This window comes from Zingiber officinale, chromosome 9B, assembly GCF_018446385.1.
Source record: "Zingiber officinale cultivar Zhangliang chromosome 9B, Zo_v1.1, whole genome shotgun sequence".
NCBI lineage: Eukaryota > Viridiplantae > Streptophyta > Magnoliopsida > Zingiberales > Zingiberaceae > Zingiber > Zingiber officinale.
Genome location: NC_056003.1, coordinates 3,710,878 through 3,738,834, shown reverse-complemented (window position 1 = coordinate 3,738,834; position 27,957 = coordinate 3,710,878). Strand labels below are relative to the sequence as shown.

At 45.8% G+C, this 27,957-nt stretch overlaps 6 protein-coding genes across 12 annotated transcripts; 4 read left to right on the top strand and 2 right to left on the bottom strand.

Moving 5' to 3' along the window:
- Window positions 1-860: 860 nt before the first annotated feature.
- Window positions 861-3,148, top strand: LOC122024650 (beta-amylase 3, chloroplastic-like). Its single transcript, XM_042583310.1, has 4 exons — window positions 861-1,474; window positions 1,715-1,925; window positions 2,012-2,122; window positions 2,214-3,148. The coding sequence occupies exons 1-4, from the start codon at window positions 933-935 to the stop codon at window positions 3,018-3,020; spliced, it is 1,671 nt and encodes a 556-aa protein (XP_042439244.1). The 5' UTR covers window positions 861-932; the 3' UTR covers window positions 3,021-3,148.
- Window positions 3,149-3,652: 504 nt separating this feature from the next.
- Window positions 3,653-6,251, top strand: LOC122025564 (DNA topoisomerase 1-like). Of its 3 annotated transcripts, none has more exons than XM_042584395.1 (4): window positions 3,653-3,914; window positions 4,184-4,389; window positions 4,501-5,466; window positions 6,047-6,251. In XM_042584395.1, the coding sequence occupies exons 2-4, from the start codon at window positions 4,204-4,206 to the stop codon at window positions 6,080-6,082; spliced, it is 1,188 nt and encodes a 395-aa protein (XP_042440329.1). In that variant the 5' UTR covers window positions 3,653-3,914; window positions 4,184-4,203; the 3' UTR covers window positions 6,083-6,251. The 3 variants fall into 3 exon arrangements, with proteins under 3 accessions (XP_042440329.1, XP_042440328.1, XP_042440327.1); XM_042584394.1 differs by having other exon boundaries at window positions 4,184-4,410; XM_042584393.1 differs by having other exon boundaries at window positions 4,184-5,466.
- Window positions 6,252-6,687: 436 nt separating this feature from the next.
- Window positions 6,688-9,754, top strand: LOC122025563 (uncharacterized protein At1g28695-like). 4 transcript variants are annotated; one of them, XM_042584389.1, is made up of 6 exons: window positions 6,688-6,829; window positions 6,994-7,201; window positions 7,695-8,024; window positions 8,092-8,559; window positions 8,644-9,000; window positions 9,104-9,754. In XM_042584389.1, exons 2-6 carry the CDS (start codon window positions 7,085-7,087, stop codon window positions 9,587-9,589), a joined length of 1,758 nt encoding a protein of 585 aa, XP_042440323.1. In that variant the 5' UTR covers window positions 6,688-6,829; window positions 6,994-7,084; the 3' UTR covers window positions 9,590-9,754. The 4 variants fall into 4 exon arrangements, with proteins under 4 accessions (XP_042440323.1, XP_042440324.1, XP_042440325.1 ...); XM_042584390.1 differs by having other exon boundaries at window positions 6,695-6,829; window positions 7,076-7,201; XM_042584391.1 differs by lacking the exon at window positions 6,688-6,829 and having other exon boundaries at window positions 6,836-7,201; window positions 8,644-9,004; window positions 9,104-9,328.
- Window positions 9,755-10,157: 403 nt separating this feature from the next.
- Window positions 10,158-12,101, top strand: LOC122025159 (putative glycerol-3-phosphate transporter 4). Its single transcript, XM_042583927.1, has 3 exons — window positions 10,158-11,327; window positions 11,426-11,953; window positions 12,061-12,101. The coding sequence occupies exons 1-3, from the start codon at window positions 10,394-10,396 to the stop codon at window positions 12,099-12,101; spliced, it is 1,503 nt and encodes a 500-aa protein (XP_042439861.1). The 5' UTR covers window positions 10,158-10,393.
- A 9,225-nt stretch (window positions 12,102-21,326) lies between these two features.
- LOC122024753 (transcription factor MYBS2-like) lies at window positions 21,327-22,376 on the bottom strand. 2 transcript variants are annotated; one of them, XM_042583439.1, is made up of 3 exons: window positions 22,012-22,376; window positions 21,759-21,936; window positions 21,327-21,644 (listed from the first exon to the last, which is right to left on the bottom strand). In XM_042583439.1, the coding sequence occupies exons 1-3, from the start codon at window positions 22,214-22,216 to the stop codon at window positions 21,449-21,451; spliced, it is 579 nt and encodes a 192-aa protein (XP_042439373.1). In that variant the 5' UTR covers window positions 22,217-22,376; the 3' UTR covers window positions 21,327-21,448. The 2 variants fall into 2 exon arrangements, with proteins under 2 accessions (XP_042439373.1, XP_042439374.1); XM_042583440.1 differs by having other exon boundaries at window positions 21,332-21,644; window positions 21,731-21,936; window positions 22,012-22,365.
- A 209-nt stretch (window positions 22,377-22,585) lies between these two features.
- Window positions 22,586-23,778, bottom strand: LOC122025156 (protein Brevis radix-like 2). Its single transcript, XM_042583924.1, has 5 exons — window positions 23,716-23,778; window positions 23,410-23,621; window positions 23,215-23,338; window positions 22,768-23,144; window positions 22,586-22,673 (listed from the first exon to the last, which is right to left on the bottom strand). Exons 1-5 carry the CDS (start codon window positions 23,776-23,778, stop codon window positions 22,586-22,588), a joined length of 864 nt encoding a protein of 287 aa, XP_042439858.1.
- Between the last annotated feature and the right edge of the window lie 4,179 nt (window positions 23,779-27,957).

The following is a 27,957-nucleotide window of genomic DNA, read 5'->3' as shown; positions in this document are numbered from 1 at the left end:
CCTCATTAATTTAAACGTAGAAATGATGGTACCAGAGAACCTAACTACTTACTAAGCTCCTACTTCCTCCCTACGGTGTTTCTATTTCAAGGATTTTTTCTAAATTAACTTTCAAGACAGCTCACCAGTTCACTGGTACTCCAATTTTTATCAATTTCTGACCGGATTACTCAATTTTCCGTATTTGATTAGGAGAATGCTCGAAACTAGATATGGAAGCATCTTTTTGTCTTGGGCATAAAAGGAAACGAGTTTCGTATGCCGCCGAGCCACAGGAATAAGCCATGCCGTCTCTGCGTAACCATAAGATATGTGTCGACGTGTGATGCTCATCCCAACGCACACGAAAAACAGAGAGGTGGGACGCCTGAACTACTGGCCCACACAATATCTGCGGAGAATTCGATCCCAAATTGACTTTCAGCTCTTGCAATCTTTCCACTGTAACGCTTACCAAATCTAAGTTCTTCTCGCATGGTTTAGTCATGAACCTCTTCCTCTGTTCTTTTGCCCCTTGATCTGAATCATCTTCACGTGCCATCTGTTGGAAGATGGTGAATTGGCACAAGAAAATTGGAAAAAGAGATGAGTTAATTACCATGTGTTCTGACGGTTTGAAATATATTCCTTCGGGTGGCTATCAGAAGCCGTCTCTTTTCCTCTGGTTAGAAGATACTCTGTTTTTTGTGGTGCACAGAATTCTGTGATTGTTTATGCACTTTTTTCCTTCTCCTTTTTACAAGTCGGCGATATCTTGGCCGGTCCACCCGCATGTGTCTATCTCGTGCCGTGCCCTTCAAATTTGCGTTATAAATTGCCAGCCAATCTCCGTAGTTTGTTCTAACGCTTTCTTTTATAGATATAGATCTGTTTCTCTCTGCATTGTTGAGATTGAGAATCTGTAGGTGTTATTATAGTTAATTAGTTTGTTCATGGCTTTGACTCTACGTTCGTCGACCTCGTTCATGAGCCGGCTCGACGCGGGCATCAAGGGCAACCGGTCGGCGGAGGAGTTCCCGGTCGCCAGCTCTGTTGCGCCCGTCAGCAGGGCCGCTTGTGGCCGGCTGCGAGCGGTTGCTAAAGCGGCGGCGCGGGCGGCTCAGCCGCAGCGGCGGTGCCAGGATGAGGAGGTCGCGGTGGCGCTGCACGGGGCGGCGGCGCACCGGAGAGAGGTGGGAGGAGGAGGGCGAGTAGGAGTGGCGGTGTACGTGATGCTGGGGCTGGACACGGTGAGCAGAGAGGGGCGGCTGCAGCGGCCGCGGGCGCTGAACGCGAGCCTGATGGCGCTGCGGAGCGCCGGGGTGGAGGGGGTGATGGTGGACGTGTGGTGGGGGCTGGTGGAGAAGGAAGGCCCCCGGCGGTACGACTGGGAGGCCTACGCCGAGCTGGTGCAGATGGTGCAGCGCCACGGCCTGAAGCTTCAGATGGTCATGTCTTTCCACCAGTGCGGTGGCAACGTCGGTGACTGTTGCAGGTGAAGATACATATTCTCTCTCTCTCTCTCACTTTCTTAAAAATAGATTCAAGTTGGAACACTCAAGTCCAATAAATCTAGATTTTCATGCCGATTTTCGTCATAATTCGGTCTGTCATAATCCAAGTGGAACCATCAGTTTTTAGCTTGTTCTACTTCATTCCAGAGAACCTCTCAGATCTCTGATCTGGTTACGTAGCTTAAAACTAGTCGATTCTGACTAACGGAAACACTTGGCAGCATTCCGTTGCCTCCATGGGTGCTTCAGGAAATGGACGAAAACCCAGACATCGTCTACACTGACAGATCAGGAAGAAGGAACCCGGAGTACATCTCGTTAGGCTGCGACATGATGCCGGTCCTCAGAGGAAGAACTCCAATCCAAGTCTACTCTGATTTCATGAGGAGCTTCAAGGAAAGATTCAATGACTACCTCGGCGAAGTCATCGTTGTAAGCTCCGTGACCGTGCAGTCGCTCTTCTTCAACCTCTGTTCTCGACGAAATGCATTTTTATAGCAAAATCTCCTCTGTTTCAGGAAATCCAAGTGGGAATGGGGCCTTGCGGGGAGCTCAGGTATCCGTCCTATCCCGAGAGCAATGGAACGTGGAGGTTTCCTGGAATTGGGGAATTCCAGTGCTACGACAAGGTTGATTTGTTGAAATTTCGAGATTTGGTTCTGTTTCCTTGGAGAATCGAGCGTTGATTAATCCGAGACTTGGGTTTGATGCGATTTGCAGTACATGAAGGCTTCTCTGCGAGCTGCGGCGGTTGCAGCAGGGCACGAGGAATGGGGCGAGGACGGGCCGCACGACGCCGGCCACTACAAGCAGTTCCCGGAGGAGACCGGCTTCTTCCGGCGAGAAGGGACGTGGAGCACGAGCTACGGCGAGTTTTTCCTCGACTGGTACTCGGAGAAGCTGCTGGAGCACGGCGACCGCGTGCTGGCGGCCGCGGAGGGCGTCTTCCGCCGCAGCGGCGCGAAGCTCTCCGGCAAGGTCGCGGGGATCCACTGGCACTACTGCACGCGCTCCCACGCGGCGGAGCTCACCGCCGGATACTACAACACGCGGCAGCGCGATGGCTACGTGCCGATCGCGCGGGGGCTGGCGCGGCGGGGCGCGGTGCTGAACTTCACGTGCATGGAGATGCGCGACGAGCAGCAGCCGGGGCAGGCCGGGTGCTCGCCGGAGATGCTGGTGCGGCAGGTGCGGCAGGCGGTGGCGGCGGCCGGGGCGGAGCTGGCGGGGGAGAACGCGCTGGAGAGGTACGACGAGAACGCCTACGCGCAGGTGGTGGTGACGGCCGCAGGCTCGGCGGAGGAGGGCGTCGGGCTCAGCGCGTTCACGTACTTGAGGATGAACAAGAGGCTGTTCGAGGGCGAGAACTGGCGCCACTTCGTCGCGTTCGTGAAGAAGATGTCGGAAGGCGGGAGGAAGAGTGAGCTTCCGAGGAGCGATCGCAGCCACTCCGATCTTTACGTCGGTTTCATCAAAGGCGGCGGTCGCCGGAGCTCCAAACCAGAAGAAGCTACTGCTGCATTATAAAGTACGAGGAGACAGATCTAAAACTATATATGGCAGGTGAAACGTATAATTTAAACAGAAAATAAATTGGCACTACAGACAAAAAAAAAAAAAACAGAATTATAGATCGAATAATATTGTCATTTGGATTAAAGGATATTTAAATCATTATATTTATGCGTATGTGTTCTTTGAATTACTTGTTTTATTTGTTAATAATCATTAATTTTCGGTGCTTCTTCATCAGAATTAGAGAAAGAAAAAGTATGTCCTCCCCTGTTAAAATACATTTATAACCCTATGTACTCTAGAAGGGTCAGAACTAAGGGTGGGGGTAATTTAGTCATTCTAGATTGCAACGTATGACAAAAAGGCATTTGGCTGTGTCAGCCTCCATTCTAGAATCAGTAACTGTCTCGTGTACGGTGGGTGATCAGCTCAAATATTACATGCAATTCCTTGTGGAAAAAACACATCAAATTGGACTTTTAACCGTTGGATGCGGCAAGATTTAACCCAGCTACCAGAGTTGTGCAGTTAAGATTAAATCCTGATCGATTTAACGATCAAGATTGCCCTTTCAAGTGATTTGTAGTGTGAGGGGATTGCACTGATTTGTTTTGCATCCCGTTGTTTCTTCGTCTCCACTCGAAGAGGAAAAAACCTGAGACGTTTGCAGCCTCCGCCTCGCTCGGCCTCGTCGCCTCGCTCGTCCCCGCTGCCTCGCTCGGCCCCGCTGCCTCCACCGTCTTTGCTGTTTCATGTGACGCGGCGACCTCCCGTGGAGTCGTCCACATCCTCGAAGACGCTCGCCAAGGGCATCCCTTCGCGATTCCTCGTTTGCGTACTATCTGTTAGTGAAAGCTTAAGCTGTCTGCCCTCTGGTCTTCTTCGGTTCTTCCGCTGCCTTAAGAGGTACGTCTACGCTTTCATTCGCTGGAAACAGAGCATCTTCTTCTTCCTCGTGCTCTCATGGACTCTGTTTCCCCCACGGGCTTTAGATGATAAGTGGATAGAGGTTTGTCACTGAGTTCGAGGGCGAACCTCGGGTTGACGGGATGTAAATCCCTGCACCTGCCTTGATTTACTTCCTCTGTGTTATGGTGATGTATGGACTGGCGGGGGCGCTGGGACGAGCCCGTCGCCTGTTGCCTCTCATGGACTCTGTTTCTCTCTCATCGCAGATAGTCACAACTCACAAGTGATGGAACCTTTCTCGAAGCGGAAGCGGAGGCCGATTCGCCAACCCTCGTGGGACCTCGCTGGAGAAGATCACGGAGGAGACACCAACGGGTCCATTGACCGCGGCGGAGTTAAAGACCCGGAGGTGATTGCCATCTTTGATACCGATGAAGAGGAGGAGGTAGAGGGTCAAGGAAAAGGACGACAGGTATCGGTTCCACTCTCACAGGTACCCATTGTTGAAATCAATAGCGATAAAAATGACAATGAGGGCAATGTGAAGTCGAAAAAGGTCACAGTTGGTTCTTGCTCTACTCAGAAAGTCTCTGATGGGGATTTGGAAGTTGAAGAGGTTTCAGAACGAGATGCTCAGCCAATGGACGATTCCAAGTTTCAGTTGAATGATACATGCACAACAGACGTTTCCAGTTCTAGCGTGGAAGTGATGGATGAAGATAACTTTGAGACGATAATCATGACAGATGTGGAGGAAGATGATGAAGAGGATAAGGAACACAAGGAATGGAATGAAGATGATGAGAAAATTTCCAAAACTTGTCATCCAGTGGCATATTCTTGTCCTGCGAGTAGGACTAGATCATCAATTGGAAATCAGCCAAGAGTTTCATACTGTAGATACTTTGAAACGCTCGACTCTAACGAGGATGATGATGAAGAAGAGGAGGGATTACTGAAAGATGTATCATCTTCTTCATCAAAGAAGAAAATGATCTCAAAAACTAACATTCCTTGGGAAGATCAACCATTGCCTCCATTAAACCAGAAAAACAAGTTCTCAGAAGAGGAGGGATCAGAGCAAGATGAACCATTGTCTTCGTCAAAGAAGAAAATGTTGTCAAAAACAGACCATCCTTTGGATGATGAAGAGCCATTGTCTTCATTAAACAAGAAGAACAAGATCTCAATACCTCCCAACGATGAACCGTCATCTTCATTAAACAAGAAAAAGTTCTCAGAACCTCAGAAAGATGAACCATCATCCTCATCAAACAGTGCCAAATCTGGAAAAAGAAAGAGGGATATAAAACCCACAAACTGTTCAATTTCAAAGCTCCTTGTTAATATGATATGCAACAAGACAAAAGATATTCCTCCTGAGTCTCCCAAAAACGAGCTTTGCAATGAGGAGCCAGACATTTTCTCATGGGATACCGAACCAAAAGTAGCTGACAAGTCTGATCACGAGAAATTTATCGATGAGCTCTGGGCTGATTTTGATTTTTTCATGTGTTCCATGAACATTAGCTTCTACAACGCTGATAAGGTATGTTAGGAACATGATATTCATTTAAAGTCGAGCAATTGGTTCAATAATTACAACCATCAAGTTCTTCCCCTATCTTTAGGCATGTTTATTTTCTTTTTTCTAATTGTATAACTCTCGTAAATCCGGTGTATGATTATGATCTCCCAAGTACCGGGAACTTGTATTTAACTAGATCAATTTTTATGTTATTCAATAGCATTTTAGTGGAGAAGACTAACATAGCATTTCGCATATAAGACCATTGATGGTGCTATAAACTAACAAAGTAATGAAAAGCTCATGCCTCTATGATTGTTCAGTATGATGAACAAATAAGCATGCAGACTTCGTTGAAGCTCAGTCTAGTTCACGAACAAGCTAAAACGTAGATGAGTTCGGCCAGTTATGGTTAATGAGTAGAGCTTTTAACATTTACCGCTGCCCATCAACACATCATAAACATCCTCTGATATCTTTAATTTCTTTTCACTTCTCTACTCATTTAAAGGATGCATTTTGCTTGGTGTTTATATCTTATGTTTTCCATTCTATGTCAGATCCATTATTCATAATGATAATCTCCTGAATGATCTTGCAGGCACCAGAAAACACATTAGATCAAAATCCATCTTAGACTGAATAGAGATATGGTTTGGCTTCCAGTCATACTTCCATGGTGACTTGTCTGAACTTGTTTAAAGAAGAAGAGCCTCTGGTAGACAGTGATTTGTTTCAATCACAGAACGAGAAATTGCTTATTTTCAGTCAGTATATACAAACATTGGCTATGTTTGAATGATAATCCTTATAACAAAGCATTATAAACAATATTTGCATGATACAATTCTCATTATGTGCACAAAACAAATGAGCAAGAAATGAGCAATATATTAAAGTAGGTGAACTAATTATTTAGCATATGATAAATGTTTTTTATATTTCCAAAAAACTATTGTACTTGAAATTTTTAATTCTTTTTTCCAACAAGTACTGAATCAAAGATAAAGATCAAAAAATTTACACATTGAAAGATTCGGTCCACCTAACCCTCTTTTACTACACCACATATTCCGGTTTAAAATACTCCAAAAGTCTTGCATTGCGTAATTTGAATTGTTCCTGAAAGTAATAGCAGAGCTGAAAAGAACAATTAAGATTAATTTCTTAATCAGGAGAAGTGTGAGTATAGGTTCTCTATTAAAAAAAATGGATCCATAATCAATTTAGCCCTCAAAGTAAATAATTGTCTCTTGCATATTTTCTGTAATGTCGCATTCAGTAAATTGTATTAATTATATTAGTGGAAGGATTCTTGTCAACTTTTGTCCAGTGAGCTTGGGAGAAAGAGATCCAATCTTCAGGAAGATATCTGCATAAACAGGTGAGATATCTACCAATTCCTCCCCTCTTGTACTCGACGATTAGATTCAAATCTATGTTTTTAATTTAAAATTAAGCCAGTAAAGGTTGACAGACTACTTTGCCCTGAAAGGATTTGACATTAATGTTAGTGTTATTTAAATAATCCAAGTGCTCATTTTTAAGGCAAAATGATGGCTTGGTAAGAAGCTGAAGCTCTTCAGGTTGATCAGCATCCCTCTCAATTCTGCTGCCTCTGTTTGCACAGATTTGGAGCATGATCGGTCGCCGCAGTCCTCGCGTTCTTGTAGCCTTTCTTCTGGTTTCAGTTCTGATTTATGACTGCTTATGGCTCCCCCATATACCTTGGATATCCTCTGTGTTTCGCGTGCAGGTACACTCTGCTCCAGTTAATTTCCTGATGCCTGTTAATATTTGTGCTCTTCAAATAGTCGCTGTGTTTTTATTATTCTTTAAAATCTTTTTTGTGAATCGGTTTTCATGAATCTTTTCTGTAAAATCTCATCATTCCGTATCTTCCTAGCACCTCAATTAGATCTTGTGTATCTCATAATACTTACTAAACCAAACACTCAAGCTTAATGGCCCTTGAACAATTATAGTTTATTGTAATATTGGAAGCTCCACTTTATTTCTCGCAGGAAGTGTTCTCATGAACGGAGATCGCATCAGCAAAGCTCTTCGTTCGGTGTTTCAATTAGTTGAACCGGTCAAACTAGTTGACTTGAAAGATATATCATAAATGTGTTTGCATTTGATTTTATTGATATTTTGTTTTCTATCTGATTTTCTAAAATTCACCCTTGTTGACCTTTGTAATTCCAGTTTTACTTGATTTTCTTCTGATTTTCTGTTCATGTCCACAGACGGTTCCCAAAGATGAGCTTCAGCAACAGCTAGAAGGAGCTTCCGTGGCGGATAAGACTTTGATGATAGCAATGATCAACAAAACCTCCGTAGAAGACAGCACGCTGCAGCTCTTCCTTCAGTCCATGCGCCAAGGGGAGGACACCTTGTTACTGATCAACCACCTTCTCCTCGTTGCAACTGACGATGCGTCTTACAAACACTGCAAGATTCTTCAGCTTCACTGCTTCCTGCTTTCCTCCGAGAATGCTCTGATTTCTTCTGGCACAGCCCTCCATCGCTTATTCTTAGGAGACGTGCTCAAGCGTGGCTACAGCTTCATCTTCACGGTCAGCTGGATAATTTGTAGCAGCGACTGGTTTAAATTTTTTTTATTGAAATATTTTCTATTGTTAGGATGTCGATGTAATGTGGCTAAGAAATCCATTACCGAGATTGAAGCAGAGTGTAGATGATTTGCAAATAAGTCGCAATCTTGAAAATGGAGGTCCTTCTGTGGATGTTTCCACATTCATCGACAATGGCTTTTATTTTGTTTCCTCAAATGAGAAGACTATCACCTGGTTCACAAGACAAAAAGGAAAGGAGGAGGAAGACAATGTGCTTTATCTGGTGAAGTCTGGAGTCGACCTTTGGCAGCAATTCGGCGTGACGGTCAGGTACTTAGACACAACATACTTCAGCAGCCTTTGCCAGGATGAACTCGATGCTGCAAAGCTCATCGCACTGCACGCAAATTGTTGCCCCGATGTCAAAGCTAAGCTTGAAGGTCTCAGAGCCATACTTGATGTTTGGAAGACATACAAAAATGGGAATTCTAATGTGTCATTTCCTGCTTACTCTTCTTGTACTCAATCATGGAAGGTGAGATCAAGAGGCCAATTGAAATTCACCGCTATATTTATTTCTTACTTTGTTTTTCTTTGCATGTTTCACTGTCTATGGCAGAATCTTCAGCTAAAGAGAATTTTGCAAGGTGCTTCCATGAAAAACAAGACAGTGATCGTCAGTTACCTGAACAAGGCATATGTTGAAGAGAATGGCATGCTTGATCTCTTCCTTCAAAGCCTGAAGGAAGGGGAAGACACAGCGTTCTTGAGAAAACACCTCCTCCTCATTACAGTTGATGAGATCTCGTATCAACGCTGCAATGTATTGAAACTTCATTGTTATAATATTAAAGTTGGGGATCTCAGTTTCTCCAAAGAGCAAGTCTACATGTCAGAAGGCTACGTCAACTTAGTGTGGCAAAAGATTGCAATTCTCAGAGAAGTTCTCAAGCATGGATACAACTTCATCTTCACAGTAGGTCTAAACTCCATCTCATAGAAATAGCCAATTCAGAACTTTAGAACATAGTTTTTTTCTGAATTTGCTTGCTTGAAGTTTTCCCCATTTCTGTAACTAGGACATGGACATAATCTGGCTTCGCAATCCATTTCCCAAGTTGACTCTTTACGGGCAAGACATGATGATAAGTTGTGACGACTTCAATGGCAGGCCGTTCGACGAGGCTAACAACATCAACACAGGCTTCTTCTATGCTGCCTCAAATCACAAAACCAAGAAGTTGTTTGACATATGGTTCAGTGCGAGGAAAAATCTTCCTAGAATGAATGATCAAGAAGTTCTAGTAGCCTTGAAATCTCAGGGCGTCTTTAATCTGTTGGACATGAGAATTCAGTTCCTAGACACTCTCCACTTCACTGGATTCTGTCAGTTAACCAATAACTTGAAAGAAATGACCACGATGCACGCAAATTGCTGTCGAACTTTGAGAGCCAAGGTAGGTTATCTGCGTGCGAGCCTCGCGACATGGAAGAAGCTTAATGGCACAGGTATTGTACCTATTTGGCCACCAAGCAAAGCCTGTATTCAGTCATGGGGAGCATAGTTACAGAACGCACCTTCAGCTTTTCTATCTTGTCGCGTTTCTGTCATACTTTGTTAGTGTATATGGTTATTCAACTGAAGAAATGATATGTCGATCAACCAAATGAGGCTCGGTGGAGAATGTAATCCACTTACTATATATCCAAACTAACAATATTTATCAGAAATTTGCAAAATTTCATTAGATATTAGAAGTTTTATGATTATGCGATTTTAATGGTTGGAAAAATGGATTTGCCAGCTCTTGTTTTTTTGGACAGACTATTTTTAATATCGCTGGAGGCTTGAGAAAGGGCGGAGCCAGGTGTAAGCTTCCCCGGGTTATAGCCCGGGTGGATCAGTTAGGGTGATGTATATTTTATTTATTGATGTCATTAATTTTTGATTTCTAAATAAAAAAAATACGGTCTTTAGCCCGGGATGCAACCTGAAAGACATTGGTAGCCCCGGCGGGCTACAAATCCTGGCTCCGCCAGTGCTTGAGACGCGAGAAAAAGCAGCGAACCGAACAGGAAACCGACGGCAGCAGCCGTTGCTTCGTGTCATGCACTGCCATGGTTGTCCTGTCCGTCCGTCCATTCCCATTTCTTCCTCCTCCAACAAGCACGACAATGGCGCCGCCTTTCCCTCCCTCCCACGCCCCTTCTCCAACTCCCGAACACCCGCTCGCCAACCCACCCTGATACCGGCTTTCTTTCCTCCTCTCTTTCCGCCATCCATCCCCTACCGCCGTCCGACGATAAAGATCGGATTTTGTCTCCAGATGATTGAAAAAGATCGGATTTTTGACTTCTGAGTGAATCCAATGAGGTCGGAGCCGTCGGGTCTCAGCCTCCTCCGCCGCCTCGGAGGAGGCAAGGAGTGGAGCCGCAACGCCCACCGTGGTCTCGTCCTCGCCCTCACCTTCGTCGCGTACGCCTGCTACCACGCCTCCCGCAAGCCGCCCAGTATCGTCAAGAGCGTGCTCGACCCCAAGGCCCACCCCTCCGCCGAACCTCGCCTCTGGCCGCTGGGCCCCATCTTCATCGAGGCCGGCAGCGTCTCCCACAGCGGCCAGGGATGGCCGCCGTTCAACGGCACGGACGGCACGGCCAAGCTAGGCGAGATCGACGTCGCCTTCCTCGCTTGTTATTCCGTCGGCATGTACGCCGCCGGCCATCTCGGCGACCGCCTCGACCTCCGCCTCTTCCTCGCCGTCGGAATGATCGGGAGCGGCGCCTTCGTCGCCCTGTTCGGGATGGGGTACTTCTGGAACATCCACGCCTTCGAATTCTACCTCGCCGTGCCAATGCTCGCCGGATTTCTCCAGTCGACCGGGTGGCCGTCGGTGGTGGCGGTGGTGGGGAACTGGTTCGGGGAACGGAAGAGGGGTCTCATCATGGGGATATGGAACGCCCACACCTCCGTCGGCAACATCAGCGGGTCGTTGCTCGCCGCCAGCGTTCTGCAATACGGATGGGGGTGGTCGTTCATCCTTCCGGGGGCCCTGATCGCCGTCGGCGGCGTTCTGGTCTTCTTCTTCTTGGCTGCCTACCCGGAAGATGTCGTCTTCTCTGTTGTTCCTGACGAGGAAGCCGCGCAGCGGCAGGAGACAGAAACAGAGGACAGAGGAAGCGCAGTGGGAATTCGCAAGGCATGCTCGATACCTGGCGTTATTCCTTTTGCACTCTGTCTCTTCTTCTCCAAGCTCGTGGCTTACACATTCTTATACTGGTTGCCATTTTACCTCAGCCAGACAGGTAATTCTTCGATTCCGAATTAATCTTAATTAGCTTTTGGTTAATTTCCACTCTTTTTTTTCATTCTTTCTCAATTGGTGTTGTTTCTATTGCTGAAGCTATCGGAGGAGAATACCTGTCTGTCAAATCTGCCGGAAACCTTTCGACTCTCTTTGATGTTGGAGGAATCATTGGCGGAATCCTGGCCGGTTGCATATCCGACCAACTCAATGCCAGGGCCACTACGGCAGCGACGTTCGTGTATCTAGCGATTCCTTCCCTTTACATCTACCACAAGTACGGAGGCATATCGAAGACAGTAAACATTGTGCTGATGATGATCACTGGCTTGTTCGTGAACGGGCCTTACGCTCTCATAACCACTGCTGTTTCAGCCGACCTCGGCACTCACAAGTCCCTCAAAGGCGATTCACGGGCACTGGCGACTGTGACCGCGCTGATCGATGGCACAGGCTCGGTCGGAGCTGCGGTTGGGCCTCTCGTCACAGGATTTCTATCGACAAAGGGGTGGAGTTCGGTGTTCATGATGCTGATGCTCGGAGCATTCGTAGCGGGCACCCTCTTGTTGGTTCTTGTTCGAGAAGAGGTATCTCAAATAATTCATCGCCACAGGAATCCCTTGATTGGTAAGCACCATTTCTCTCTCTCTCTCTCTCTCTCTCTCTTTGTTTTGCCTTTTCCACTCATGTTTGTTTGATGGCGGCTGTATGATCTTGTTTCTTTCTTTGTGTAGGCGGCTCTGCTTCCACGCCGCTTCTGAAGGAGGATAGTTGAAGGCGATTGCCTGCGCTTGTGCTTGCCAATTTAGTTAGAAAATATGGAAATCCTGTATCATTTTACTTTGCCACGAATGCTTAGATTGTGAATCCTTAAAAGACGTGGATCTTGTTATATTTATTCTTCTTGTGATTACACTAATTCAAACAATTATAGTAAAAAAAAAAATAGAATCGGCCACCTAGCAGCTTCACACGGTCAACCTACGACCACTGCAGAGAAAGAGAAAAATTGAGAAACTATAACTGACCACTACGGAGAAAAATTATTTGAATTTATCAAGAATCGGGCTGCTACCTATTATAATAAAATTTGTCCTTTAATCACCAATTCAACTTGCTCGGAAGAATTTTTTTTTTTTTTTTTTTTTTTGATAATGTGATAGAAGATGATTCACTACTAGCGCGTTGTTCTTTTGTGAGAAATAATTATAATAAAGGTGGAATCCGTCACCCTAGCAGTCTCATACGATCGATCCCACAATCATCTGTGAGGAGGTAAGAAAACTGTAGTTGGCCAATGCGAAGAAAATTTTTTTTCTCGACTTTAAGGAAATTACGTGAGAAATAAAAAATGATAATATCAATTACTCTCATTGATTATCACTAGGGTGACCGGCTCGACTCTACGGAATTTTTCCATCGATCATTAGGGTAAATCGGGAAGCGCACGTAGTGGTCAGTCCAGAAACCTAGCTGATGCGGTTGACAATGGAGGGGCCCAAGAGGAAAGGGTGAGAAGGGTCAAGGCCATATAGCGGTCAAAAGTCAAGAGGACGTGACGGTCAATAGTCAAGGTGACTTGGCAGTCAATAGTCAAGGTGATTCGGCAGTCAATAGTCAAGCTGACTAGGCAGTCAGAGGCAAGTATATGGGTAGTCAGAGGTCAGGCAGACTTGTCGATCAAGGGGGCAAAGTAGTTGAAAGACAAAGGGAGACGACAGGCGGAACACCGGACACAGGTCGGGATCGGCAGAGCTAGGTAGAGGCAGCTCGATCTACAGGCTTGTGATTCCAAGGCCCGGAAGTGCAAGTCACAAATCACAGATCGGAATCGGCAGAGCTGGGTAGAGGTAGCTCGATCTACAGGCCTGCGATTCGAAGGCCCGGAAGTGCAAGTCACAAATCCCAGATCGGAATCGGCAGAGCTGGGTAGAGGTAGCTCGGTCTACAGGCCTGCAATTCGAAGGCCCGGAGGTGCAAGTCACAAATCACAGGTCGGAAGCGGCAGAGCTGTGTAAAGACAGCTCGATCTACAGGCTTATGGTCGAGCGCCAGGAAATACAGGGTACAGAGTACAGACCGTGATCGACAGGGCTGTTCAGGGTTAGCCCGACTGACAAGTAACGCTTAGAGGCTGGATCTGGTCGAGGGGTGTGAGGTAGATGCAGACCGCGATAAATAGGATGAGCTAAGCTGTGCAGGAGTCGAAGGATCACAATTGTCCGTCAAGGGTAATCATTACATACCAGTGAGATGTGCGAAGGCGGAGGTTCCTAAACGAAAAGATGCCCTCATGACCAATAGTAGCCTGACAGATATCCTTCGCTACAAGACAAAACTCATGTGTAAAGGCGGAGGTTCCTAAACAAGAAGATGCCTTCACGACCAATAGCAGCACGACAGGTGTCCGGGACTACACGACAAAGCCCAGCGTCTAACGCTTTCTGACAGGATGGCGGGTTCTAGAAGCGAGAAGGGGGCATAAAAAGGGGAGGCTTCTTCGTACGCAGGTACGCTCTCTCGTCACTTTTTTCCACAACTTTTCATTTTTAGTCATTTTTTCGGCTCTCTGTTTTTTCTGGGGAAAAAGGACCTGACTTGAGCGTCGGAGGGCCTGATCCGGGGACTTTTTCCCTGGGTTCTGGTCTCTAACGTGAGGGGGGAGATTGTCTGAGTGTGTGCAGAATCCTGCAGCATCGTCAGCCGCCCGTGGGAGCCGAATCACCCACGACTTTCCGTCAGCAACCAGGCCGTCGCGACCAGCCTTCGTCCGACTCAGCTTTCGGACAGGATCAAATTTGGCGCCGTCTGTGGGAAACACAACAGCCTGATCCGAAGCGTGAAGATGGAGGACTCTGGTCGAAGCTCCAGCAGGAGGATTAACGTTACCATGATCGCGGGGGAGTACGAGCTCTTCAAGGAGGTCAGAAAGCGAGCCGCCTCTGAAAAACAAGGCACAGTTTCACGACCTCGCCTAGCACCTGAAGCGTCCAAAGAACCATCTCCTGTTTCCGACAGGAGCTTAAAGAGAAAGCAACCGGAAGAACTCCCTCGTACTTCATTCCGAGAGCCTCGCCGCAACTATCATCGATCTAGACCTCGAGAGCATAGTCCGAAGAAAGAAGAGCCGCCGGCGTCGGTGGCGGAGAGCTCTTTACATCCATCCCGGGATTCAGGAAAGGGGAAGGCTATAATCTCTGCCAGAGATCTGCCTGAAGATCCGGATGATAAGGTACCCTTCTCGGCTCAGATCTTGAGGGAAAGCCTGCCAAGGGGTTATCGAGCCCCAAACATCGGAGAATATGAAGGGAGCAAGGACCCGGAAGAGCATCTGCGGAAGTTCAAGAACGCGGCTATGTTGTATAAATACAGCGATGCCGTCAAATGCCGAGTCTTCTTACATACCCTATCAGGGTCGCGCGCAGAAGTGGTTCGATGGATTGCCCCCAGAGTCCATCAACCGCTTCATGAATTTCAAAATGGCCTTCCTACGTTGTTTCGCCAGTAGTCGTAAGTATCAAAAAACCGACCATTGCCTTTTCGCTCTTAAACAGGAGCCGACCGAGCCTCTACGAAGCTACATCAACCAGTTCAGTCAGGTGGCTAATGACGTCCCCTCCGCCACCTCAGAAATATTGATGAGCGACTTCTCCCACGGATTGCGAGAAGGGGAATTCTTCAGGGACCTCATCAAAAACCCCGCTCGGAGTTTTGACGATATGGTGGAGAAAACTTCTTGCTACATCAAGGTGGAAGAAGCTCAGGCCGCTAGGAGGAAGGCTGAAAAGACGGTGGCTCCTCCTGAAAGGAGAGCACCGCAACCAACTCAGCCCTTTCAGCGCGTTCAACCCAGGCCTGCCCCTCAGCCCGCTCAGGGAGTCAGACCAACCCCACGAGTTGCTGCCATACACGCGCCCAGGCCTGGACCAAGGGGAGCACCATATTGCACATATCATCGATCCAGGACGCATGATCTCAGTAACTGCTTCCAATTCGCTCGTGATTCCAGGCGAGCTGCCGAGCAGGGTCTGCCCCCCCCCCCCCGAAGTTAGCGGCCCAAATACAGAGAATGGAGGAAGAACGGGTCGCGGCTGGACGTGCTCGTCAGACCCGACCCGACCTAGCCGGTCCTTCTAACCAAGCCGGTCCCGGGGAAGATCGAAGAGATGCCGGAGAGCTGGAAAACCGGGGCAACGCTGCTGTGCGAGAAATCAGCATGATTTCAAGAGGGTCCACTGACGGGGACTCAGGCCGAGCCCGTAAGTCACATGGTCGGCGGTTATATGTGGGAGTCGTGGGATGCAGCCACGAGCAGGCGTCCGGCCCTGTTATTAGCTTTGGGCCCCAAGACTTGGAGGGTCTGGAACTGCCCCACGACGACGCTCTCATAATCAAGGCCGTTATTGCTAATAGCTGAGTGACTCGGGTCTTTGTGGATACCGGGAGCTCGGTCAATATTTTGTTTAGAGCTGCGTTCGAGGAGATGCAGATTGACGCCGCTGAGCTCCAACCCGTAACCACTTCTTTATACGGGTTCACAGGTAACGAAGTCAAGCCCATGGGTCAGATTAAGCTGGCCATATCCATGGGCACTGAGCCACTAGTGCGCACCAAGAGGAGCACCTTTATAGTGGTGGACTCTCCTTCCTCCTATAATGTCATCTTGGGAAGGCCAGCTCTGCATGAGTTCAGGGCTGCTATCTCTACTTTCCACCAGAAGATTAAGTTCTCGGTCGGCGAGCAGGTCGGAGAAGTCAAGGGAGAGCAGAAGGTGTCCCGAAGTTGCTATATTGATATGGTCCGGGTGGAGGCGCGCAAAAACCGGAGGACGCAGGATGGTGGTGTACACGCTATTGCCGAGGAGCCTCTGCCTATTGCCGAGGAGCCTATCCCTTGGGAAGAGATTCAGTTGCACCCTGACAGAGCAGAGAGCATCACTCGCATTGCCAGCGACTTATCGCCGGAGCTTAAGTCGGAGCTGATACAGTGCCTGAGCCGTAATAAGGACGTTTTTGCTTGGTCACCGGAAGAGCTGCCTGGAGTCAAACCAGAGGTAGCCGAGCACAAGCTGCATTCAGTGCCCGAAGCCAAGCCAGTCAAGCAGAAGAAGAGAAACTTCTCTGCTGACCAGAATAAAATCATCCGAGCTGAAGTGGATCAGCTCAGGAAGGCAGGACATGTTCGAGAGGTGCAGTTCCCGTCCTGGCTTTCTAATGTTGTATTGGTAAAAAAGCCTAACAACAAGTGGATGGTGTGCATAGACTTTCGCGACCTCAACAAAGCCACCCCCAAAGACTGTTATCCTCTCCCGCGGATCGATCAGGTGGTGGATTCAACTGCTGGCTGTGAGAGGATATGCAAGATGGACGCTTATCGAGGATATCATCAGATACCCTTGGCTAGGGAGGATCAGGAGAAGGTTAGCTTCATAACGGCTGATGGTACTTTCTGCTATACGGTCATGCCATTTGGACTCAGGAATGCTGGGGCTACCTACCAAAGGATGATGGACAAAGTCTTTCGAAGTCAGATTGGGTGGAACGTCGAAGTCTATGTTGATGACATCCTAATCAAGTCCCCCCTGGCGTCCAATCTCATAAGAGATGTAGAGGAAACCTGCGGGACTCTAAGGCAATATGGTGTAAAGCTGAATCCTCTGAAATGCTTGTTCGGGGCCAAAGGCGGGAAGTTTCATAAAGCTGCAGAACCCAGGCAATTCAAAAGGGTCGCGAATGAAACAAGGCAGGTCAGCAGAAGTGAATGTCAGATCAGAGAAGTATCAAGCGGGCCTGTGGGGGTGTTGCTTGCTCGGATCATCCGAGCAAGTAGCTCTGCGTAGGCAGCCCCTGATCCGATCAGCTAACCAAGCGCATCGCGAGAACTGCGGGGTCATCATAAGCTGCAAGAGCACTATGGCCCAAGGGTTGAGTAAGGTTTTTACGCTCCCTTCTCTATTCTTAATTCTATACCATACATAATGCAATTGCAGGGAGAAACGCAACGCGAATGAGTAAGCCCAAAGCTAGCAATAACGACCAGATCAACCAAAGCAATGAGGTCGGCATAGGCGAGACGGATGAAGGCGGAGAAGAGCAATGCATCTATGCCTTCGCTGTTTGGGGTCCAGCTGGTCTCGGACTAGCACCATCGTCACCGGTCTCGGATCGGAGTATCATTACTGGTCTCAGACCAGCACCATCGCCACCGGTCTCGGACCGGAGTATCATTACTGGTCTCGGACCAGCACCATCGCCACCGGTCTCGGACTGGAGTATCATTATTGGTCTCAGACCAGCACCATCGCCACCGGTCTCGGACCAGAGTATCATTACTGGTCTCAGACCAGCACCATCGCCACCGGTCTCGGACCGGAGTGTCCTAGACTCTCGCCCCAGGGCGAGTTATAAGTGAGCTCTGTTCTCACGCCTAACGACCTTTCAGGTCGGCTCCCATGCGAGAATTAAAAGTGAGCCTTGTGCTCACGCCCAACGACCTTTTAGGTCGGTATCTCCAGACTCTCGCCCCAGTGCGAGTTATAAGTGAGCTCTGTTCTCACGCCCAACGACCTTTCAGGTCGGTTCCCATGCGAGAATTAAAAGTGAGCCTTGTGCTCACGCCCAACGACCTTTTAGGTCGGTATCTCCATACTCTCGCCCCAGTGCGAGTTATAAGTGAGCTCTGTTCTCACGCCCAACGACCTTTCAGGTCGGCTCCCATAAGAGAATTAAAAGTGAGTCTTGTGCTCACGCCCAACGACCTTTTAGGTCGGTATCTCCAGACTCTCGCCCCAGTGCGAGTTATAAGTGAGCTCTGTTCTCACGCCCAACGACCTTTCAGGTCGACTCCCATGCGAGAATTAAAAGTGAGCCTTGTGCTCACGGCCAACGACCTTTTAGGTTGGTATCTCCAGACTCTCGCCCCAGTGCGAGTTATAAGTGAGCTCTGTTCTCACGCCCAACGACCTTTCAGGTCGGCTCCTGTGCGAGAATTAAAAGTGAGCTTTGTGCTCACGCCCAACGACCTTTTAGGTCGGCATCTCCAGACTCTCGCCCCAGTGCGAGTTATAAGTGAGCTCTGTCTTCACGCCCAACGACCTTTCAGGTCGGCCCCCATGCGGGAATCAAAAATCATCTCCCCTGCGGAAATCATAAGCGAACTCGGCGCCCACGCCTAACTACCTTTCAAATGGATATGCCTCACGATGAGCGGAACGTCCCCCAATAATTAGGTTAACTACATCTGGTCTTGTTGTAGTTCCTTTATGCAAATTGCAAATATGCAAGGTACGGAGTACAGGAGGCCATCCATTCTACCCCTAAAGCATCAATAATAACTGCGGAATCAGGTTTTGTACGTTCATTGTAGTTTTAATTTTCAAGCACTATGTTGGTTTTATTATCCAAAATTCATACATAAAAGGGAGTCATGATGCAACTCTTGGCTCTTACATACGGGCCAGTTTCTAAAAATGTTTGCTAGATGAAAATTGAGCAGGAAAGACTATGCCGGAAAAGGACAGATATACAAGTACAGCAGCACAGTTCAATAAGCAGGCGATACAGCTAAGGCTACAAGAGGGAACGTTTTGCAGCAAAGGAGCCACTGAGACAACTATGCCTGAACTAGTTTTAACTCGGGGAAAGGATTGGTCATGGAGAATGAGCACTGCCTTGTGAAGAAATGTCTGGGGACTCAGGAGTCTCTGGGGCGTTCAGGGCTCAAGCCAGCTGCGCGTGTAAGGATCTGATGACTGTTTGCTGCTGAGCAATCGTGTGTTGCTTATCGTCGAGACACGCTCGGAGGAGAGATAGCTCCGTTTCATGTTCTTGCTGCAAACGTTCCTGAAGACTAAGTTGGCGCTGCAGGCTAGCCTGGCATTCCTCTTTCCTCGCCTTCTCAGCATGCACGCAAGACTTCGCGAGACGATACTGGGCTTCCATGGAGTGCAGGGCAGCTAGCTGACGGGCTCGGTCCTTGGATACGCGCTCCCGTTCACGTTCTTTCTCGGCAAGTTGTAAGGTGAGCTGATCTATCCGCATTTGGGAAGGTGGTTGATCAACCTCCTCAGAAAAAGGAGAATGCATCGCGTGGGGAAAAAGCTGGTGGAACGCGGGTTAGCAAAAGAAAGTGGGAAGGCGTGACAGAAGAAGGATAGAATAAAGAAGTGACCGTAAGGCTCTTTATAAAGAGGGTGGGTAGCCAAGTCAAAGCAACTACGTGGGCACGGTACCCCAAGCGACTGACAGAGCAATTAAGGAGGCATGACATCCCCAGTGACGCGACACAAAGGTTGGTGTGTGAGGCAGGAAGCAGAGCGCGCAGAGGTGTGGTAAGACACAGAGATAGGCTAAGGTCATAGAGATATGCTGAGGTGACGGAGATATGCTGAGATCTTAGAGATGTGCTGAGGTCTAGTCAGTCAGACTGTCGTCCTCCTTCGACTAGACTTGTGAGGGAGGCTTGTGATGCGGTTGGCAATGGAGGGGCCCAAGAGGAAAGGGTGAGAAGGGTCAAGGCCATATAGCGGTCAAAAGTCAAGAGGACGTGGCGGTCAATAGTCAAGGTGACTCGGCAGTCAATAGTCAAGCTGACTAGGCAGTCAGAGGCAAGCATATGGGGTAGTCAGAGGTCAGGCAGACTTGTCGATCAAGGGGGCAAAGTAGTTGAAAGACAAAGGGAGATGACAGGCGGAACACCGGGCACAGGTCGGGATCGGCAGAGCTGGGTAGAGGCAGCTCGATCTACAGGTCTGTGATTCGAAGGCCCGGAAGTGCAAGTCACAAATCACAGATCGGAATCGGCAGAGCTGGGTAGAGGTAGCTCGATCTACAGGCCTGCGATTCGAAGGCCCGGAAGTGCAAGTCACAAATCCCAGATCGGAATCGGCAGAGCTGGGTAGAGGTAGCTCGGTCTACAGGCCTGCGATTCGAAGGCCCGGAGGTGCAAGTCACAAATCACAGGTCGGAAGCGGCAGAGCTGTGCAAAGACAGCTCGATCTACAGGCTTATGGTCGAGCGCCAGGAAATACAGGGTACAAAGTACAGACCGTGATCGACAGGGCTGTTCAGGGTTAGCCCGACTGACAAGTAACGCTTAGAGGCTGGATCTGGTCGAGGGGTGTGAGGTAGATGCAGACCACGATAAATAGGATGAGCTAAGCTGTGCAGGAGTCGAAGGATCACAATTGTCCGTCAAGGGTAATCATTACATACTAGTGAGATGTGCGAAGGCGGAGGTTCCTAAACGAAAAGATGCCCTCATGACCAATAGTAGCCTGACAGATGTCCTTCGCTACAAGACAAAACCCATGTGTAAAGGCGGAGGTTCCTAAACAAGAAGATGCCTTCACGACCAATAGCAGCACGACAGGTGTCCGGGACTACACGACAAAGCCCAGCGTCTAACGCTTTCTGACAGGATGGCGGGTTCTAGAAGCGAGAAGGGGGCATAAAAAGGGGAGGCTTCTTCGTACGCGGGTACGCTCTCTCGTCACTTTTTTCCATAACTTTTCATTTTCAGTCATTTTTTCGGCTCTCTGTTTTTTCTGGGGAAAAAGGACCTGACTTGAGCGTCGGAGGGTCTGATCCGGGGACTTTTTCCCTGGGTTCTGGTCTCTAACGTGAGGGGGGAGATCGTCTGAGTGTGTGCAGGATCCTGCAGCATCGTCAGCCGCTCGTGGGAGCCGAATCACCCACGACTTTCCGTCAGCAACCAGGCCGTCGCGACCAGCATTCGTCCGACTCAGCTTTCGGACAGGATCACTAGCATCCTTTGATTACATCTTCTATTTAGAGAAAAAATTTCTATAAATATATCATAATTATAAAAATTCGGTGAATATTTAGATAATAATTTAGATGTGCCCAGGGACAAATTAGGGGGAAACAAGATTATATATATAATCATCGCCTCTTTGAATCTACTCATCGGGACAAATTAGGGGGAAACAAGATTATATATATAATCGTCGCCTCTTTAAATCTACTTATCGATACGAAGGTTGCAATGTTGGACTTTAGCACTCCCATAACAGTAATTTTGAATGCACGATTTGAAGGAAAGCTAAATATTTTTTTTTTCAAAAAAAAAAAACAATTGTATGTATCTTTGTGATTATTCAACTCATGATTGACTTGATTTGATCTTTGATAATATCTCGCACAAGGATCCAAATGGCCATCGGCCACACATGTCGCAGTCTTCTCTTATTGCACCAGCTGCTGTTGCCGCCGCCGCTGCAGCCGCCGCCTGGGGAGAGACTGGAATCTTCAGCTCCAAATCACTGGTGGTTTTCAGCTCATGAAGTTGAGGACTCGCCCTAAAGATCGAACGATAAAATTAAATTAAAAGAAGCGAAGGAAAGAGTTGGTGAAGATGAGAGTGAAAGACGAGAGAGATGTTTACGGCGGCGGCGAGGTCAAAAACACTGGACCTGCGTTTCAGTTTGCTGGGCTTCTTCTGCCTCAGGAAGTACTTCTGAGCGTGGCTGGCCACCTGCGCTGGGGTTCTGGTGGTCACGAACTCCCTCGAGATGCCCTTCCAGTCGCCCTTTCCGAGCTTCTCCAGCCCTGCTAAGAAGGCCTTGTGCTCTTCCTCACTCCATGGAATGCCTACGACCACCCACAATCGATTATCACAAACAATTCGACAAAACAGAGAGCAACGAGGACGAGGCACTTCTTAACCGGCTCTCTGTCTTCTCCTCCTCCCTCCGGGCTGGTGAAAGCCGCTATCGGATCCGGCGGCCGGAGAGGGAATCTCCGCCGCACAGGAGGACAAATTGCCGTTGCCGGAGCACTTCTTCGTGGCCTCCTCTGTCATACCGTCGACCTCGCGTCCTCCTGCAAGAATGCTCACGCCGAATAGCTTCACCACCTTCTCTCGACCCATTTCTTCCTTCCAATTCCTTTGCTTTCCTTAATGCATTTAATTTCAAGGACGACAAGGGAAATCTATCTCTTATTTATATTGACTCCGCTGTTATATGTTTGCTACAATGTGGCAGAGCAATTTCGTGGTTATTCAAGCGTAATTGCTTTGAAATAGCCACGACGTCCTCGCGAGGTTAATTGAGGCCCTTTTGCGAATTTGGATTTAGAATATCACATCAAAGAGATTCTTAATTAATTATTTAGTGGTACACGACTGGATAATTCACTAGATGATGAACTAAAGAGATGAAGAAAATTATTTGTTCCATCTTCAAACACAGTACGATTGACAAACGATTACTGCAGCCTCGTTCCATTTTGCTCCGGTCTACAAATTGAGACTGTACTGCTGTTGCAGCCTCGCCTTGTTTTTTTCCCACCACACTCTGGTTTTCATCTCGCCGAACCTATCCCCGCTGCATTGTTAATAGTTCGATTCCACGAGTTAAATTTCCAGATACTGAGTTCGTTCGATCAATCGATCGATCAGTTTCGCGAAACTTATGGTACCTGAATACAATTCGTAGAATCTCCCGAGAGCCATCAGGCATCGATCGCACAGTGAAAAAGACACCAGTCTCATCTTCCACGTTCCACTCGAGCACCCTGTTCCCGATCTCCACTGGCATCTCACAGTGAGGTTGCGGCTCTGGGGTCGCCTTGGAGGAACCAGCGGTGCTCTTTGAGGAGCGTGATGCTGCTTCATTCCCTTCTTCTTCTTCTTCTTCTTCTTCTTCTTGATTATGAACTAATTTACTCTCCATTGACATCTCACTGTGAGCTTGCGGCTCTGGGGACGCCTTGGAGGAACCAGTGGTGCTCTTAGAGGAGCGTGATGCTTCTTCTTCTTGTTCTTCTTCTTCTTCTTGATTATGAACTAATTGACTCTGCATTGAATTACAGACACATGATCATTGTGCTTGCACTTGTGTTAATACTTAATTAAAAACAGCATACTTCATCGTCGGATGGAGCGAGCGTGGGAGAAGATTGCTGGGAGACGATGCAGTAGAGCTCCATAACCTTATCGTAGTTTTCGCTCCACCATTTCTGCGCTCCCCAATCATCGAACCGCTCCTTGCTAAATTTCAATGAGTTAAACACCAAGCTTCGATCCGAAGTCTAGTTGTGTTTTAGTGAGAGAAATCGCACCTGAATCGTATCTTCTTCACGCGATTGCCTACCTCGGGCAGTGGCACCAAAGTTATGAACACTCCGGGCTCAGGCTCTGAGACCCACTCGCTCTCCTCCTCGTCTCCGACTTCTCCTTCTTCCTGTCTTTCGCCGGACTTCGCTGCTGCTTCTTCAGCCTCGCGTTGCAGCCTTTTCCGGCGCCGGCCGGGGCGCAAAGACATGCCTTTGATCTGTAGATATGGCGCAACGATCGAATTCGAGCGATAATGTTCTTGTACAGTGTGTTCAGTGTGTCTGCGAATGCATGAGTGAGGAATTACGTACCTGGCGGGTGATCAGTCTGGTGAGGCCTTTGGTGCTCCTCGGACAAACGATGCATGTGTGCATTTCTTGGGATGGAGAAGAAAACTCGAGGGACTGTGCAATTTGTGGTGCTATTGAAGTAAGTGATTTGAGAGAGGGATTGAGCTGTTCTTGGTTTTTATGTTATTCAAATTGAGTGAATTGAAGGCAACATGAAACATTTCCGGAAGGATTAATTTATTTGTTGCCAAAATATGCTGATTGGTCACCTCAATCGAGGCCGGTAATTGAGTTGATTGGAAATTTGGTTTCCTAATTCATTCTTTAAATTCGTCCGTTGGAGTTTAGATTTTTTTTTTAAAAAAAAAGCTTGTAATGTCTTAAGATTTGTTTTGAAATTTGTGAATTGTGTTTTTAAATAATTAATAGTTGTAATATAAGTTAGATTTGTCATTTATAGGAATTTTCACAAGAGACGAAAGTTTAATAATCGGTTGATTTATTGGTATTAAATGGATGAGAAATTTGGAAAAATCAAAAATAAAAAAAATATTATTTATTATGAATGTATGTATGTATGTATGTATGTATGTGATACGGGTTATAATGAGTGGATCTAGGAGATAACATGACGGTCAAAGATAAGGTAACGTGACATTCAAAGTTAATGGAGAAAAACATCTCCCCATCTGGCTCTGATTGGCTACCTAGCGCTAAGGCTCATTGAATCAGCCTGGTTGGATTTCGAGCTGGGCGGAAAAAAGCCGACCGACCCTTGGACAGATCGAACATAAAGGGTTCAATGTTTTACCCTTGAACTGAGGAGACAGTGTGTAAGCACTCCATTGTGGTTTGGTGTAATTAATCAAGTTAAGTTAGGTCATGTGTATATTTGATGACTTGTATCTAAGTGTGTAGGAACTTAGGAGCACAATAAGTCGAGCGAAAGACGTAGCTAGCGAGAAAGACGACACTGGAGAGAGTCGACTGACTCAGTGCTTTTGATGGACGAGGTGTTGTGGAAGAGTACGCTAGCGAACGAAAAAGAAGTACGCAACATTTTCGATGGACGAAAAGCTGGAATGGAAACTTTCTCGGTGAGAAGGTTGAAAAATGGATTCGAGTGAGCTATATTCTGAATAGTCGAAATCACTCAAGCCAACAGAGCTGAGTTTTAGCTATGGGGTAAAGCCAATTAAATTTACCTCTAGGGTTTAGCGGTTATGTTATAGTCTTCAAATTAAAATAATTTAACACTAACATTTTTTAAATGCTCATGGGATATATTATATATATTTAGGGTTTAAGATTTAAGAAAATATTGATTTAAAAAAAAAACAAAAATAACGTAACACAAGTCATATATAAAAAAAATTTAAACAACGCTCGAGGCGCCTGGATCAATTCCAGGGGCTCGAGTACTTGTCGCGCATAGGGGCAGATCATAAGTCGCGCAGGATATCACTATTTTATAAAATTAATCAAATTAGTATACATGGAAGTCATTAGGGTAAATAGTTATTACATTAACAACTAGAGTAAGTTATTGTCCCTTGGGGCATGATGACAACTAGAGTAAGTTATTGCCCCGATGTGGTGGTAAGAGATAGAGTACTTTTCCTAAGCAATCATAAGGTCAAAACCTAGGCAGCGCATAAATAAGATGTTTGAACAATTAGTGACGATGGAGTCCCACGTCGGGAGCTACCTTGTCAATTAGTGACGATGGAGTCCCACGTTAGGAGCTATTATAATTATTGAATTAAGTTGAAATAATTTTAATCAAATTTAAATAATTTAAATAAGTGATTGATTAATAGAGTATTTTTATATATATAGCAAACTTTCATAAATAATTATTGACCCATGATTAATTGGTATAAACGGGATGTCTGATATAAAAAAATTATAATATAGCTATTATAATTATTGAATTAAGTTGAAATAATTTTAATCAAATTTAAATAATTTAAATAAGTGATTGATTAATAGAGTATTTTTATATATAGCAAACTTTCATAAATAATTTTTTTTATCAAATTAAAATAATTTTAGTCTATATTATAATACTTATACCAGTCGAATAAAGCTAATTTTTAGATTAGAGATATATTAAAATACACTTTTTTTTTAAAAAAAAGGAAAGTGTCCTTTTTATTTTTGTTTGTTTGAAAATTAGAGTGAATCAAAATTTACTCTAATCTTTAAATATTTTTTAAAAGTTATTTTGATTCTTAGACATCATCTATCATCTCGTCCGTATTAATCCAAGAACAAAAGGACAAAATTTTTTTCCGATTCATCTTTGTTTAATTTTAGTCGGTCTAATTTAATCCTAACGCATCTTATGTATCCAATTCCTTTTAAGTATAATTTACCAAATGATGCATGCATCCAAATTTTTAAATTAATCAAACGTTGTATGATACTTTGTTATTTATCAAAGACATATTTTTTCAATTATATTTTCTATTTTACCCTCATGATAAATTTAACTTTTACTTTTTTTTTTCTTGCCATTTTTTCTCTTTCTTATCACTTTTCTCTCTTCTATTCGTGCACGTTTATTTTTCCTCTCCTTTCTTCTCTTTCTTTCTTTTTTGTATGCATGTATAATGTAGGAATACCATTTTATAAAGTTTAATTGAGTTTTTATAACATTTTAATATATTTGGAGAAGTTGAAATAAATAATAGATAATATATTTGAACTCTTTACAACTTCATAAATCTACAGCAACTGAAATGAATACAGTCTGAGATCTTTTAAGTCATGAGTGGATTTTAATCGAAACTCACCTAAAGAGCTCCAATTGTACTCATTTCAATTTCTGTGGATTTTTGAGGTTGTAAAGATTCAAATATGTCATCCATTATTTATTTTGACTTCTCGAAGGTGTTAAAATGTAATAAAAAAAGAATCGCCAAAAGTTTTCACGTTGAGCCTGATATGTATCATATCAAACCCAATATGGGCCTAATATGAAATGATATCAGATCCATGTGGGCTTGATATGATTTCATATCAGGGCTAATGTGAAGAATTTTGACGATTCTTTCTTATTACATTTTAACACCTTTGAGAAGTAGAAATAACCAATGAATAGTATATTTGAATTCCTTGCAACCCCAGAAATCCACAGAAACTAAAATGAGTATAATCGGAGCTCTTAAGGTCCATCAGTGGATTTCAATCAAAACTCATTGATAGTCCTATAGATCTCATATTACATCCATTTCAGTTTATGTGGCTTTTTGAGATTGCAAGGAGTTCAAATATGTTATTCATTGTTTATTTTGACTTCTCGGAAGTGTTAAAATATAATAAGAAAGAATTACTAATAATTTTCACGTTGAGCCTGATATGTACGTGGACCTGATATAGAATCATATCAGGTCTATCGTGACCCTGATATTTGATAACTAATTTAGAAGATAAGTCATTTCCTAGAATAAAGAATAGAGAACAATATATCATCAGATTTAGGTTTCATGATATGTGTATTTTAAATTAATTAGTTTGCAATGACCTGCACATTATATATACACTGATCTTGAATATTCCTCTCATATTTTAGACGAAAGGATACTGATCATGTCCGGAATCTGAGTCAAACGGATCGTCGGATGAGGTGGATGAAATGTTGACAGAGTCGCGACGTCCCGAGGGGGGGTGTGCTGAGATGGCTTCTGTGTTGACCAAGTCTTCAGAAGTCCTCTTGTCAATGCTACCTGCAGCCAGTGACCGGGTCGCCCCGGTCTCTGGTACCCCGAGGCTCGAGGCAAATTCAACGAATACATAAGTAACTGCTAATAATATAATAATGAAATAAATGAGGGACGAGTACGAAAAACGTACCCTAGCCCAGGGGACGCCCTCAAGTCGGACACTGCTCTAATAGGGCTGGACAGTGCCCTAATAGGGCTGCTACACTGGAATGACCAACATACCCCTCTCCATTCTATTATTTGCTCCCCTACCCTTACAACATATCCACATCAGATAGGAAGATCAATTGAGCAGAATCATCTCTTACAAAGGTAACTAGATAATTTGATCATACATATTGATGAATTCAACAAAGTTCCAGTTTTGCATTGATCATCAATTGTCGAATGACCAGATTACATAAAATTAGTGCATAGACGAAACTAATTTTATCGCATTGTTAGTACAGCTGAAGGATTAAAAGATTGCATTCCCTCTGATGGAATAATTTGCAATAGAGCACATATTACATGGCTAAGCTTACCAACATGCAGA